Source organism: Carcharodon carcharias, chromosome 10 (genome assembly GCF_017639515.1).
Source record: "Carcharodon carcharias isolate sCarCar2 chromosome 10, sCarCar2.pri, whole genome shotgun sequence".
Classification (NCBI taxonomy): domain Eukaryota; kingdom Metazoa; phylum Chordata; class Chondrichthyes; order Lamniformes; family Lamnidae; genus Carcharodon; species Carcharodon carcharias.
This window is the reverse complement of record NC_054476.1, coordinates 147,890,429-147,904,291: the sequence shown is the minus strand read 5'-3', so window position 1 is coordinate 147,904,291 and position 13,863 is coordinate 147,890,429. Positions and strand designations below refer to the sequence as shown.

The window sequence follows — 13,863 nt, the reverse complement described above, 5'->3', positions numbered from 1 at the left end:
AGTGACCACCACACAGTTATTGTGGAGACGAAGTCCTGCCTTCGCATTGAGGATACCCTCCATCCTGTTGTATGGCACTACTACTGTGCTAAATGGGATAGATTTCAAACAGACCTAGCAATTCAAGACTGGGCATCCATGAGGCGCTGTGGGCCACCAGCAGCAGAAGAATTGTACTCAAACACAATCTGTAACCTCGTGGCCTGGCATATCCCCCACTCTAGCATTACCGTCAAGCCAGGGGATTAACCCTGGTTCAATGAAGAGTGCAGGAGGGCATGCCAGGAGCAGTAAGAGGCCTACCTAAAAATGAGGTGTCAACCTGGTGAAGTTATAAAACAGGACTACCTGCATGCCAAACAGCATCAGCAGCAAGTGATAAACAGCTAAGCAATGGATCAGATCTAAGCTCTGCAGTCCTGCCACATCCAGTCGTGAATGGTGGTGGACAATTAAACAATTCACTGGAGGAGGAGGCTCCACAAATATCCCCACTCTTAATATTAGAGGAACCCAGCAGCAGTGCAAAAGATATGACTGAAGCATTCGCAACAATCTTCAGCTGGAAGTGCCACATAGATGATGCATCTTGGCCTCCTCTGGAGGTCCCCAGCAACACAGATGCCAGTCTTCAGCCAATTCGATTCACTTCGTGTGATATCAAGAAACGACTGAAGGCATTGGACACTGCAAAGGCTATGGGCCCTGACAATATTCTGGCAATAGTACTGAAGACTTGTGCTCCAGAACTTGCCATGCCCATAGCCAAACTGTTTCAGTACAGCTACAACAACGGCATCTACCTGGCTATGTGGAAAATTGCCCAGGTATGTCCTGTACACACAAAGGACAAATCCAACCTAGCGAATTACCGCCCCATCAGTCTACTTGCGCTCATCAGTAAAGTAATGGAAGGGGTCATCAACAGTGCTACCAAGTGGCGCTTGCTTAGCAATAACTTGCTCACTGCCCAGTTTGGGTTCTGCCAGGGTCACTCAGCTCCTGACCTCATTACAACCTTGGTTCAAACATGGACAAAAGAGCTGAACCCCTGAGTTGAGGTGAGAGCGACTGCCCTTGACATCAAGGCAGCATTTGATCGAGTGTGGCATCAAGGAGCCCTAGCAAAACTCTAGTCAGTGGGAATTGGGGAAAACTCTCTGCTGGTTGGAGTCATACCTAACACAAAGGAGGATGGTTGTGGTTGTTGGAGGTCAGTCATCTCAGCTCCATAACATCACTGCAGGAGTTCCTCAGGGTAGTGTCCTAGGCCTAACCATCTTTAGCTGCTTCATCAATGTCCTTCCTTCCATCATAAGGTCAGAAGTGGGGATGTTCGCTGATGATTGCACAATGTTCACCATTTGCGGTGACTCAGATAATGAAGCAGTTCATGTTCAAATTCAGCAAGACCTGGACAATATCCAGGCTTGGGCTGACAAGTGGCAAGTAACATTGGTGCCACACTAGTGTCAGGCAATGACCATCTCCAACAAGAGAGAATCCAACCATCACCCCTTGATGGTCAATGGCATTACTATCACTGAATCCCCCACTATCAACATCCTGGGGGTTACCATTGACCAGAAACTGAACTGGATCAGCCATATAAATACTGTTACAAGAGCAGGCCAGAGGCTAGGAATTGTGTGATAAGTAACTCTCCACCTGCCTCCCCAAAGCCTGTCTATAATCTACAAGGCACAAGTGGGGAGCATTCCATCACACTCCTCACTTGTTTGGATGAGTCCAGCTCTTACAACACTGAAGAAGCTGGACACGGTCCAGGACAAAACAAGTCTGCTTGATTGGCACCACTTCCACAAACATTCACTCCCCCCACCATCGACGCGTAGTAACAGCACTGTTTACCATCTACAAGATGCACTGTAGGAATTCACCAAGGCTCCTTAGACAGCACCTTCCAAACCCATGACCACTACCACCTAGAAGGACAAGGGCAGCAGACAAATAGGAATACCACCACCTGGAAGTTCCACTCCAAGTCATTCCCTGCCTTGACTTGGAAATATATTGCCGTTTCTTCACTGTCGCTGGGTCAAAATCCTGGAACTCCCTTCCTAACAGCACTGTGGGTGTACCTACGCCACATGGACTGTAGCAGCTCAAGAAGGCAACTCACCACCACCTTCTCAAGGGCAACTAGGGATGGGCAATAAATGCTGGCCCAGCCAGCGAAGCCCACGTTCCGTGAATGAATAAATTTAAAAAATATAGTTTACAGCAATTATTCATTGCGTTCCTTCAAGGCACAAACTCCAAAAAAAGTCAGTCAAGCATGGCTAAGAAAGGAAGATTTCATAAGATTAAAAGGAAAGGCCTATAAAGTTGCTAGAAATAGTAGTAAACCTGAAGGTTGGGAGGATTTTAGAATACAGCAAAGGAGGACCAAGAAACTGAAAGGGAGAATAGAATATGAATGTAAAACTAGCAAAAAACATAAAAATAGATTGTAGAAGCTTTTATAAGTACATAAAAAGGAAGCATTTGACTAAGCCAAATGTGAGTTCATTACAGGCAGAGTGAGGGGAATTTATATTGAGGAATAGAGAAATGGCAGAGAAGCTAAATGATTACTTTGTCAATCTTCACTGAGGAAGATACAATAAATCTCCAGAATTAGAGATCCAAGGGACTAGGGAGAAGGAGGAATTGAAGGAAATTAGTATTAGTAAGAAAGTTATATTGGCAAAATTAACAAGACTGAAGGTTGATAAATCCCTGGGACCTGATATTCTGCATTCGAGTGTTGAAAGAGGTAGCTATGGAGATAGTGGATGCATTGAGTGGGCAAGAACTTGGCAGATGGAATATGATGTGGAAAAAATGTAAGCTTATCCACTTTGGTAGGAGGAACAGATATGTAGAGTATTTTTTAAATGGTAAGAGATTAGACAGTGTATATGTACAAAGGGACCTTGGTGTCCTTGTCAATAAGTCACTGAAAGCTAACATGCAATTAGGAAGGCTAATGGTATATTGGCCTTTATCGCAAAAGGCTTTGAGTACAGTAGTGAAGTCTTGCTTCAATTATGTAGAGCCTTGGTTGGACTATACCTGGGGTACTGTGCGCAATTTTGGTCCCCTTACCTTAGGAAGCATATTATTGCCATAGAGGGAGTGCAACAAAGGTTCACCAGACTTGTTCCTGGGATGGCGGATCTTTCCTATGAAGAGATTGGGGAAACGGCCTGCATTTGAGAGGCGATCCCATTGAAACCGACAAAATACTTAAAGGGGTAGACAGGGTAGCTTCAGGTAAGATGTTTCCCTTGGCTGGGGAGCCTAAAAGTCGGGGAAGCCACTTATGACTGAGGTGAGGTTGTGAATCTTTGGAATTCTCTACCCCAGCAGGCTGTGGAAGTTCAGTCGTCGAGTATGTTTAAAGCAGAGAATGCCAGATTTCTAAATGTCAATGACTTAGAGATATGGGGGTAGTGTGGGATGAAGTGGATGATCAGTCATGGTCATATTGAATGGCGGAGCAGGCTCGATGAGCTGTGTGGCTTACTCCTCCTATGTTATCTGGCATTGTTGATCACGTGTGATAACAAACCTAATCTAAAGTCCTCTTGTTTTTCTTCCTCAGGATTTTTCTTTTGTTTATAACCCTGAGAAGTGCCAAGGTTATGTGGGTTGTACTATGTTTGCGCCACTGAAAATCTTACCAAGCCAGTGTCTGCCTCCCGTCAAACTTCCGGAGGAGTACCGTCCTTCTTGGACTGTGGGCAAGCTGGATCTGCTTCCTCCTGTAGCCCCCATGCCGTATATCCGGGACATGTAAGTTTTAAGTTGCAGTATGGTAAAGCGAGTGCAGGCATTTGTGTATAAACTGAACTGGAGCATATAAAAGGAAGCAAACAAATTGAGCATTGGAGAATTGATAGGCTTTTAATATTATGAAGGATTCTCATTGGGAAAGACTGTTTTCTCTGGCTGCGATGTCAGTGATAAGGAGCTCATGAATTTAACATCTCAGTAAGAAAGTGAGGTGGAAGGCTGGGAGCCTGACGTGTTTTCCCACAGGGAGCAGTTGCATAAATATCTGAAGTGGAGAAGATACAGGGCATTGCAAGAGCAGGATTATTTTTGGAATAAAAACAGAAAATGCTGGAAATAATCAGCAGATCTGGCCTGGCATTGCTCAGATTTGCAACTGGGTGCTGTTGGCACTGAACCGTTGTGCATGACTCTTGAAGATGTTAATGACATGATTAGGGGTTAACCCCAATGGATTTTAGATCTGTAGCTTTTACAGATCAGGGGCTGATCTTCAAACTTGTAACACTGAGGTTTCTGCAACTCTTAGCTACTGCATTTACCTTCCAGCTGTTTGATTTGAATCTCAAAATAGGTGGCAGCAACCTGTGTAGATTTAGCTGTGGAAGTTAGTGGCACTTTTTGTATATGGATTGTTTTTAGAAGAAATTGAGTAATTTTACAATTGACACATCTGCAACATTTTAATGATGTCTGAAGTATGCTTGGAATATAATACTGTATGCCAGTGCAACAACTTATTTTGTATACAAAATGGGAGAACTACAGTTTTATGGTTATTTTAATCCTAAAATTGAATTTGAGTTCACAGTTCAAAACTTAATGGTGGTACTTTGAGTTTAACCAATAACCTGCTTTTGTTGTCTAGAAACATTCCCAGTGTTGGAAGTGGTATGGATCAAGATTACATTCAGACCTGTACACCGCAAACGCATACCCCGTTTGGAGTTACGAACAGTGCTCCGCCCAGTAATAGTGGTGCCGGTGTCCTTCCATCTCCTGCCACTCCGCGCATCTCTGCACCAACTCCAAGGACACCAAGGACCCCACGCACTCCTCGTGGATGTGGGGGTCCAGCCAGTGTTCAGGGTTCTGTGAAGTACGAGAATTCCGATTTATATTCACCTGCCTCCACACCTTCAACATGTCGCCCTCTGAATTCAGTGGAACCTGCAACAGTGCAATCCATTCCTGAGGCGCACAGTCTTTATGTGAACCTAATCCTATCTGATTCCATCATGAATCTCTTTAAAGACTGCAGCTTCGACAGCTGCTGCGTCTGTGTCTGTAATATGAACATCAAAGGAGCTGATGTTGGATTGTACATCCCAGACCCTACCAAAGAGTCACAGAACCCATGCACATGTGGATTCAGTGCTGTCATGAACCGAAGGTTTGGAAACAACTCTGGGCTCTTTTTGGAAGATGAAGTGGATATCATTGGCCGAAACACAGACTGTAGTAGTGAGGTTGAAAAGCGATTAGAGGACCTCAGGAATGTTTCTCTTGAACAGGGGGAAGGAGGCCCCAAGGAGCCTGAGAAAGTACCTGATGAGTTAATATTACTACTTCAGGACCAGTGTACTAACCCCTTCTCCTCATTGAGATCAGTAGATCCTTCTGTAGTGGCAAAATTACGAACAGTGGGACCACCAGTACGTGTGGAGGATAGAGACTATTACAAGGAATGTTACACTGCTTTGGAGCAGGGGTATCAGTTCATGGACAATATGTCAGGTGGGAAGCTTGACGAAGCACTTGTGAAAAGCTCTTGTTTACATCTCTGGTCAAGAAGGAATGGTGAGTTTCTCGAATTTGATGGACCAGGCAAGGAGCTGATATGTTATTCAGAAATGGACTAACTTTGTTTTAAATTAGCAATTGTTGGATTTGTTTTCTTGTTGAGATGAATAGTTTTGCACTAATTGCTCCTCTTTCCTGGTTTTTTTTATTTCTAATATTTTTTCCAAAAAGCCATCAAAATAGCTCGTTCTGATGTTTGCTAATAAATTTTAAGTACTCCAGTTTTAAAAATATTGAAAATAAATCAGATCTTGCTTTCCTTTTTCTTGAACATTTTGTTTAGTAACATCAGGCAAGCTATTCAGAAATGTTATGGAAAAGCCTTGAAGGAAGCTGAATTAATATAAGTGAAAGGTTGATTTAGCATTTGAAGTAGTCCTGTATTTGTGTGTCTGATTGTAGCTCCATTGCATTATCAAATTTGACTTCCTAAAATCTAGTTTTACAGATGTCTTCAACATTTGACTTGTGTGGCAGACCATTGCTCTGTAAAAGAATATTACGGTTCTGTTTTTACTGAGGTTGGGACCACAGCTCATTGAGCTATTTTGAGTCTTCCTATTAGAAATGATAAATTATGTATTGGGATTAATTCTCAGAGGCACAGTTAAGTGAGAATTTGTACATATCTACTCCACTCTAGAACAATGTCAATTCCTGAATTGCTCAGGCATTGAGGGATGAGATTGATTATCCCCCTATTAGCTTAACCTTTCAATTTACCTACTCATTTCCATTTCCCCTCTTTTTTTTTCAAAAAAGCTTCATTTTACTATTTTACGTAAACTAATATATTTCCTTATCTACAATCATGGAATGGCTACTGCACAGAGTGAGACTATTCAGCCCTCATCTTTGCTTCTCTTTGCAAGTCAAATCAGTTATTCCCACTGCCCTACCCTTTCCCCATAGCCCTGCAACTTTTTTTATCTTCAGGTGCTTATCCAATTCTCTTTTGAAAGTCATGATTGAATCTGCCTTCGTCACACTTTCAGCCAGTGCATGCCAGATCCTAACCATTCGCTGTGTTTAAAAAAAAAAATTCCCTCATGTTGCTGTTTGTTCTTATGCTTTTTACTTACTTGGTTCTTGACCCTTTTGCCAATGGGAACCGTCTCTATCTACTCTGTCTTGACACCCCATGATTTTGAACACCTCCATCAAATCTCCTCTCAGCCTTTTCTGTTTCTCTAAAGAGAGCAATCCCATCATAAGGTCAAAATAATCCTATTTGTACATTTTTTTTTCCTTCTCACCTACTTTGAAAATATTTAATGTTAGTTAAGTGGTGGTACCATGATTTGAATGTTTTATACTATAATAATATGTTCCCCCCTTCCCATTACCAATTCTTAACCTATTTTTTCTGTTGTCCTGCATGTTGATTTGCAGAACTTTTAAAATATAGAGTAAATGATGAAAAAAATGAAGGAAGGATAGCCTAACGCACTTTGCAGCCAATTAATTAGTTATGAAGTAAAAACATAAAATGGGCTCTGAAGAAGAGTCATACGGATTGAAACGTTAACTCTGTTACAGATGCTGCCAGACCACCTGAGATTTTCCAACATTTTTTTGTTGTTTCAGATTTCCAGCATCTGCAGTATTTTACTTTCAATTAGTTTTGAAGTGTGGACACTGTTTTGTAGGCAAACCTGGCAGCTAATTTCACACCCAGAAAATCTCAAAGCAGTGATTTAGTTAAGCAACCAGGTGGTGGCCAAAGGATAATGTTTAAACAGGACACTTCAAAATTGAGCAGAAAGTTCCTTCAAAACACAGTTATGCTCTTTGCTTCAGTTCATTGGAAGAAACTGATTTATGCCATTAAATAGTGATTTAATGTTATAAAATGATGAGACCCTTTGTCCCACTCTGTCAGCTGCAAGATCAATCTAAATGCTTGCATGGCAGTATTTTTGCTGCCCATTTGTTCCTATATGTCAACTGCTAGTTGAGTAAATGGCTACGAATTTATATAACATATATTTTACTATTTATTTCACATCTGGATTTTTAATGGAAGGTGAGCCTAGAAATTATGATTAGGATATTAGCTGATAAGTGTTTAAGCTGTCTATATGCCATTCACCTTTTTACTTTTTTAAACATCATTGATCCATTTTAAAAATAGGTTAATACCAGTGTTAAAATAACAGACAGGCATGTGTTAAAATCCCCGTAGAGACTGATGACTTCTAAAAGAAAGGAATCCCCACAAAGCCAATGGAAAGAAAAGATTGGCAAGATTTAACTTTTTAAAACCTTTATGGTAACAAATTTAAAAATCAAGTAATTTAAACATTAATTAGCAGGCAAAGGATATTTCAAATAAGAAAGTAAGTTTTACTTTAAATAGTTGATACAACAAAGAGATGTCTCCAGTAGTTGCAAGCTAACAGCACTGTGGGTGTACCTACCCCAAATGGACTGCAGCAGTTCAAGAAGGCAGCTCACCACCAACTTCTCGAGGGCAGCTGGAGATGGGAAATAAAAATTCTGGCCCAGTTAGTGACGCCCAAGTCCCCTGAAAGAATATACTTTTAAAAAAGGCATTTGTGTTACTTCCTGCACATCTGTCTTACCAAATTGGCTCCTATAATACAGGATCTCTCAATTCCAAATTGAACGTTTCATCCCCAAGTTGCATTCAAAGCTACCATACTCCATGCTAAGTTTCCAGACCTAGTTAACATCATCAAGCGCATGTCTACAAACCCCTTCTCTCTCGGACCGTGACGTTCCTGATGGCACACAATTCTCTGAGCTCTTTAAGCAGTCTGGTGGATTCTGCCAACACTGAAACTGCAGCAGTGGATCATGTCCCACCCACAATCCCCTGCTTTTCCTGTCTTCAGCTCTCTGTCCTTTCCAACTGTAAATAGCAGAAACACATTCTCTGTTATGTTCTGAGCCCTGCTTCAACACCAGGATCTGTGATAAACTGTCAAACAGAAAACTAATCCATTTGTGGAGAGCCTTGCTTGTTTCCACTCCCATCAGCTTTTGTGTTCTGAACTGCTCACCATTGCAATTAGATTCTTATTTACCTTTTTTGTTTCTTGGCTTTTCATCCCCATGGCAACCTCAAGTCATGTGATTTCTTGGAATGATGATCAGGAAGCCAATTAACTCTCTTTCATAATATGCCCTAGCTCACTTTGGCCTTAAACAGGATAAAAAAAAATTGCAGGTGTTTCCCAAAGTGCCTAGATCGTTGCACATTATAAAAATGTGTTTGTCTCTTGATATCGACAATTCTAGTTTCTAGCTTAAAATGAAATTGAAGAATATTTTTCAGAAGTTTTGAGTATATTCCGATTTGTTTATGACCCCTTTGATCATCTCATGATTAACTATTATGTTTGTCCTCCTTCCTCCAGCTGTGGATGTCAGCATGCTGTGTTCACAAGATCTTCTGCGCCTGCTTCTCTCTCTTCAGCCTGTTCTGCAGGATGCCATTCAGAAGAAACGAGCTGTCAGATCGTGGGAGAGTATTCAGCATGTGCAGGGGCCTCTCACTTGGCAACAGTTTCACAAATTGGCTGGCCGGGGATCTTATGGTAAAGTGTTCTGTACCTTTCACTCATTACCTTTGGATGTTAAAGTAGCTTTAGAATTTAGATTATAAGAATGAACACTACTGTGATAAAAGAAGTGTGCTAAACCTTATTAATCACCTGTTTTATGGATGTCTGAATCCAACTGAAATCATGATTACCAGGATAATTTAAGATAGTTTGACATTTTTCCCCTAATTGATAGTGTTCTAGTTGCTGGGAAGGCGTTGGTAATTTTCATAGTCTTTAATCATTGGTGCCTGGTGTTTTACTGTGAAATTGAAAAAGCGTTTGATACCAAAAGAGTATTGTGGTAATAGAACTGATTTTTCTGATGGTCTGATCAGCTTTTCATTGCACAGTCAGGGAGGAATTTGCAGTTTTTGGTGTAGGGCAGGCTGAGTTTGTACCAGTGGTGGAATCCACTGACTATGGATAAATTGTAACCATATTGAGAAGTTTAAAACTTTTCTTTTGTGCATGTGTCTCTAACTGGATTTGTTGCGTTGTCTTGGTAAGTGCGAGAATTGAGCTACGTCCGACATCTCAATATCTAAATGGCATATTTAACTGACCAAAACAAAATGCTGCCCACAGTTTTCTTTTGTTTTCTATTCCAAGGACTGTCCTAAGTTTAAAACATGTATTTAAGAAGCAAAAGTGAATGAAAATTAAATTCTGTAGCTGTTAGTCAGAGTCATAAAGCACAGATATAGGCCTTTTGGCCTATCCGTGTCCATGCCGGCCATCAAGCACCTATCTATTCTAATCCCATTGTCCAACACTTGGCCTGTAGCCCTGTATGCTATGACATTTCAAGTGCTCATCTAGATACTAACTAAATGTTATGAAGTTTCCTGCCTCTACCACCCCCTCAGGCAGTGTGTCCCAGATTCCAACCACCCTCTGGGAGAAAAACATTTTCCTCAAATCCCCTCTAAACCTCCTGCCCCTTACCTTAAATCTATACCCCCTCTTTATTGACACCTCTGCTAAGGGGAAAAGTGTCTTCCTAGCTATGTCCCTCACAATTTTGTATACCTCTATCAATTCCCCCCTCAGCCTCCTCTGCTCTAAGGAAAACAACCCTAGTTTATCCAGTCTCTCTTCATAGCTGAAACACTCCAGCCCAGGCAACATCCTGGTGAATCTTCTCTGCATGCTCTCCAGTGCAATCATAACCTTCTTATAGTGTGGCGACCAGAACTGCGCACATCACTCCACTCCAGTTGTGGCCTAACTAGCGTTTTATACAGCTCCGACATAACCTTGGCTAATAAAGGCAAGTATCCCAAATGCTGCCTTATCTAACTGTGTTGCCTCCTTCAGGGACCTAAGGACATGTGCACCAAGGTCCCTCTGATCCTCTGTACTTCCTAAGGTCCTATCATTCATTGTTTATTCCTTTGATGTGTTAGTCCTCCCAAAATGCATTACCTCACACTTCTCAGAATTAAATTCCATTTGCCACTGCCCTGGCCATCTTACCAGCCCATCTATACCGTCCTGTAATCTAAGGCTTTCCTCCTCACTATTTATGACACCACCAATTTTCGTGTCATCTGCCAACTTACATCCTTATTCACACCTAAATCATTAATGTACATTATAAACAGCTAGGGTCCCAGTACCGATCACTGCGGTACACCACTTGTCACAGGCTTCCAATCGCAAAAACAGGCTTCCAATCGCAAAACCAACTTTCGACTATCGCCCTCTGCCTCCTGCCACAAAGCCAGTCTTGGATCCAAATTGCCCTGGATCCCATGGGTTCTTACCTTCTTGATCAGTCTCCCTTGTGAGACCTTGTCAAAAGCCTTACTAAAGTCCATGTAGACTGTCAATTGCACTACCCTCATCTACACACCTAGTTACTTCCTCGAAAAATTCAATCAAATTTGTTAGACATGATCTCCCCCTGACAAAGCCGTGCTGACTATCCCTGATTAATCCCTGCCTCTCCAAGTGGAGATTAATCCTGTGCCTCAGAATTTTTCCAATGGTTTCCCTACCACTGATGTTAGACTCACCAGTCTGTAATTACCTGGTGTATCCCTACTACCCTTCTTGAATAATGGTACCACATTCGCTATCCTCCAGTCCTCTGGCGCACCTCCTGTGACCAGAGTGGATTTGAAAATTAGTGTCAGAGCCCCTGCAATCGCCTCACATAGCCTGTGATACATCTCATCTGGGCTTGAGGATTTATCCACTTTTAAGCCTGCGAAAACTGCAAATACTTCCTCCCTTTCAATGCTAATTTGTTCAAGTATATCATAGTCCCTCTCCCTGATTTCTACACCTACATCGTCCTTCTCCATAGTGAACACAGATGAAAAGTAATCATTTAAAACCTCACCTGCGTCCTCTGGCTCCATGCACTGATTATCACTTTGGTCCCTAATGGGCCCTACTCTTTCCCTGGTTATCTTCTTGCCCTTGATGTATTTATAAAATGCCTTGGGATTTTCCTTTATCTTGCCCACCAGTGTTTTTTCATGCCTCCTCTTCGCAATTACTTTAAGTACCCCCCCTACACTTTCTATACACCTCTAAGGCTTCTGCTGTTTTTAGCCCTCTGTATCTGCCATAAAGCTCCTTTTTTTTTTCCTTAATCAATCCTCTGTTTCCCTGGACTTGTTGGTCCTACCCTTCACCTTTACAGGAACATGTTGGCCCTGAATATACTCTCTTTCCTTTTTGAATGACTCCTACTGGTCTGGGGTAACAATTAGGTTGGCAAAAGGGAACTATGAAATTAAATTAGCAAAGAACATTTAAAAAAAAATGGTAACACGTTTTGCAGGCACATCAAAAAAGGCTGGCTATATGGGAATAGGACCAATAAGGATAGACAGAACAATACCATAGCTGTAGTGAGATGGCAGAAATATTAAATAATTATTTCGCTTTGGTATTTACCAGGAGATAGGACAGTTAAACATGACATTGAACGATGAGATGAGCAATAATTGCATTTGTAAATTTTTTTAAAAGAGGAATGTATTGAATAAATAAAAAAAAACCCTTGGTCAAGATGGATTACATCCAAGTATTTTAGAAGAATCTAGGGAGGTGATAGCAGAGCATTACTATATGTTTAATAATTCGTTAGAAAAAGATGTAGTGCCAGAGGACTGGTGGGTAGCTAATGTAATTTCTATATTTGAGAAGCGGGGAAGAAATTGTCTAGGGAATTTTAGACCAGTCTGCTTAACATTATGGTAGGGAAAATAATGGAATCCCTAGTAAAGGAGAGAATAGAAGAACATCTAGTAATGAAAAATATAAATCATGAATTTCAGAATGGAAAATTTTGCTTGACCAACCTTGTTGAATTTTTTGAGGAGATAACAGAGAAAACAGGCAGTGGTAATTCAGTAGATAGTAATTTATCTGTATTTTTAAAAGGCCGTCAATAAGGTGCCACATAATAGACTAATGAGTAGGGTAGAGAATGTGGAGTCAGGAACAAACGGCTGAATGGATTGCTAGCTGACTTCAAAACAATGCAGTGAGTGAGTAAAGTGTAGTTATTCAGAGTGGCAGAAGGTGAGAAGTGTTGTTCCACAAGGATTGATGCTGGGACCACTGCTGTTCACAATTTACATTAACGATTTAGACATTGGAATTAATGACAGAACTTCTAATGCAAAAGCAAAATACAGCAGATGCTGGAAATGTGAAATAAAAACAAAAGCAAATGAAAGGTTGATTGGACCTGAAATGTTAACTCTGTGTCTCTCCATACACACTGCCTGACCTGCTGAGTAAATCCAACATTTTTGTTGCACAATTTCTAAATTTGTGGATGACACCAAGTTGGTTGTGGGGTGTGGGGTTGGCAGGCGAGAATGGCAACAAACAACAGAAGGACAATAATAAGCTTGCAGAATTGGCAAATAAATGAAGTTCAGCACAGATAAATGTGAGGTAGTATATTTTGGTAGGAAGAATAGGGAGATCACTTATTACTTGGAAGATGTAAGTCGAGGTGGGGTAGACGCACAAAAGGATCTGAGTACACATGCACCAATCACTAAAATTGCAAAGGTTAGCAAGGCCATTTTAAAAAAAAAAGCAAGATCGCCTTTGACATCAAGTCAGCATTTGACTGAGTGTAGCACCAAGGAGTCCTAGCAAAATGTCGTTGTGGGGGAAGTCTCTCCACTGGTTGGAGTAATACCTAAAACAAAGGAAGATGGTTGTAGTTGTTGGAAGCTAATCATCTCATCCCTAGACATTGCTGCAAGATTTCCTTAGGGTAGTGTCCTAGGCCCAGCCATTTTCAGCTGCTTTATCAATGACCTTCCCTCCATCATAAGGTCAGGTGGGGATGTTCAGTACCATTTGTGATGACTCATACTTTATATGGGCATGGACTTCTTCAGTAAGACCTGGACAATATTACGACTTGAGCTGGTAAGTGGCAAGAAACGTTTGCACCACAAGTGCCAGGCAATGACCATCTCCAACAAGAGAGCATCTCCCCATTACATTGAATGGCATTACCATTGTTGGAATCCCCGCCATCAACCTCTTGGGAGGTTACCATTGACCAGAAACTTAATTGGGCCAGCCATATTTTTTTATTCATTGACAGGATGTGAACGCTACTGGCTAGGCCAGCATTTATTGCCCATCCCTAAATGCCCTTGAGAAGATGGTGGTGAGCTGCTGCCTTGAACTGCTGCAGTCC

The 13,863-nt window shown here is 41.4% G+C and overlaps 1 protein-coding gene across 3 annotated transcripts in view; it reads left to right on the top strand.

Moving 5' to 3' along the window:
- Positions 1-13,863, top strand: part of med13a (mediator complex subunit 13a) — a 192,553-nt gene that overhangs the window by 115,109 nt on the left and 63,581 nt on the right. For all 3 annotated transcript variants that reach the window (XM_041196888.1, XM_041196887.1, XM_041196889.1), the window contains exons 16-18: positions 3,611-3,801; positions 4,670-5,601; positions 8,988-9,167. In XM_041196888.1, the coding sequence (XP_041052822.1) occupies positions 3,611-3,801; positions 4,670-5,601; positions 8,988-9,167 (1,303 nt within the window). The remainder of the gene's footprint in view (positions 1-3,610; positions 3,802-4,669; positions 5,602-8,987; positions 9,168-13,863) is intronic.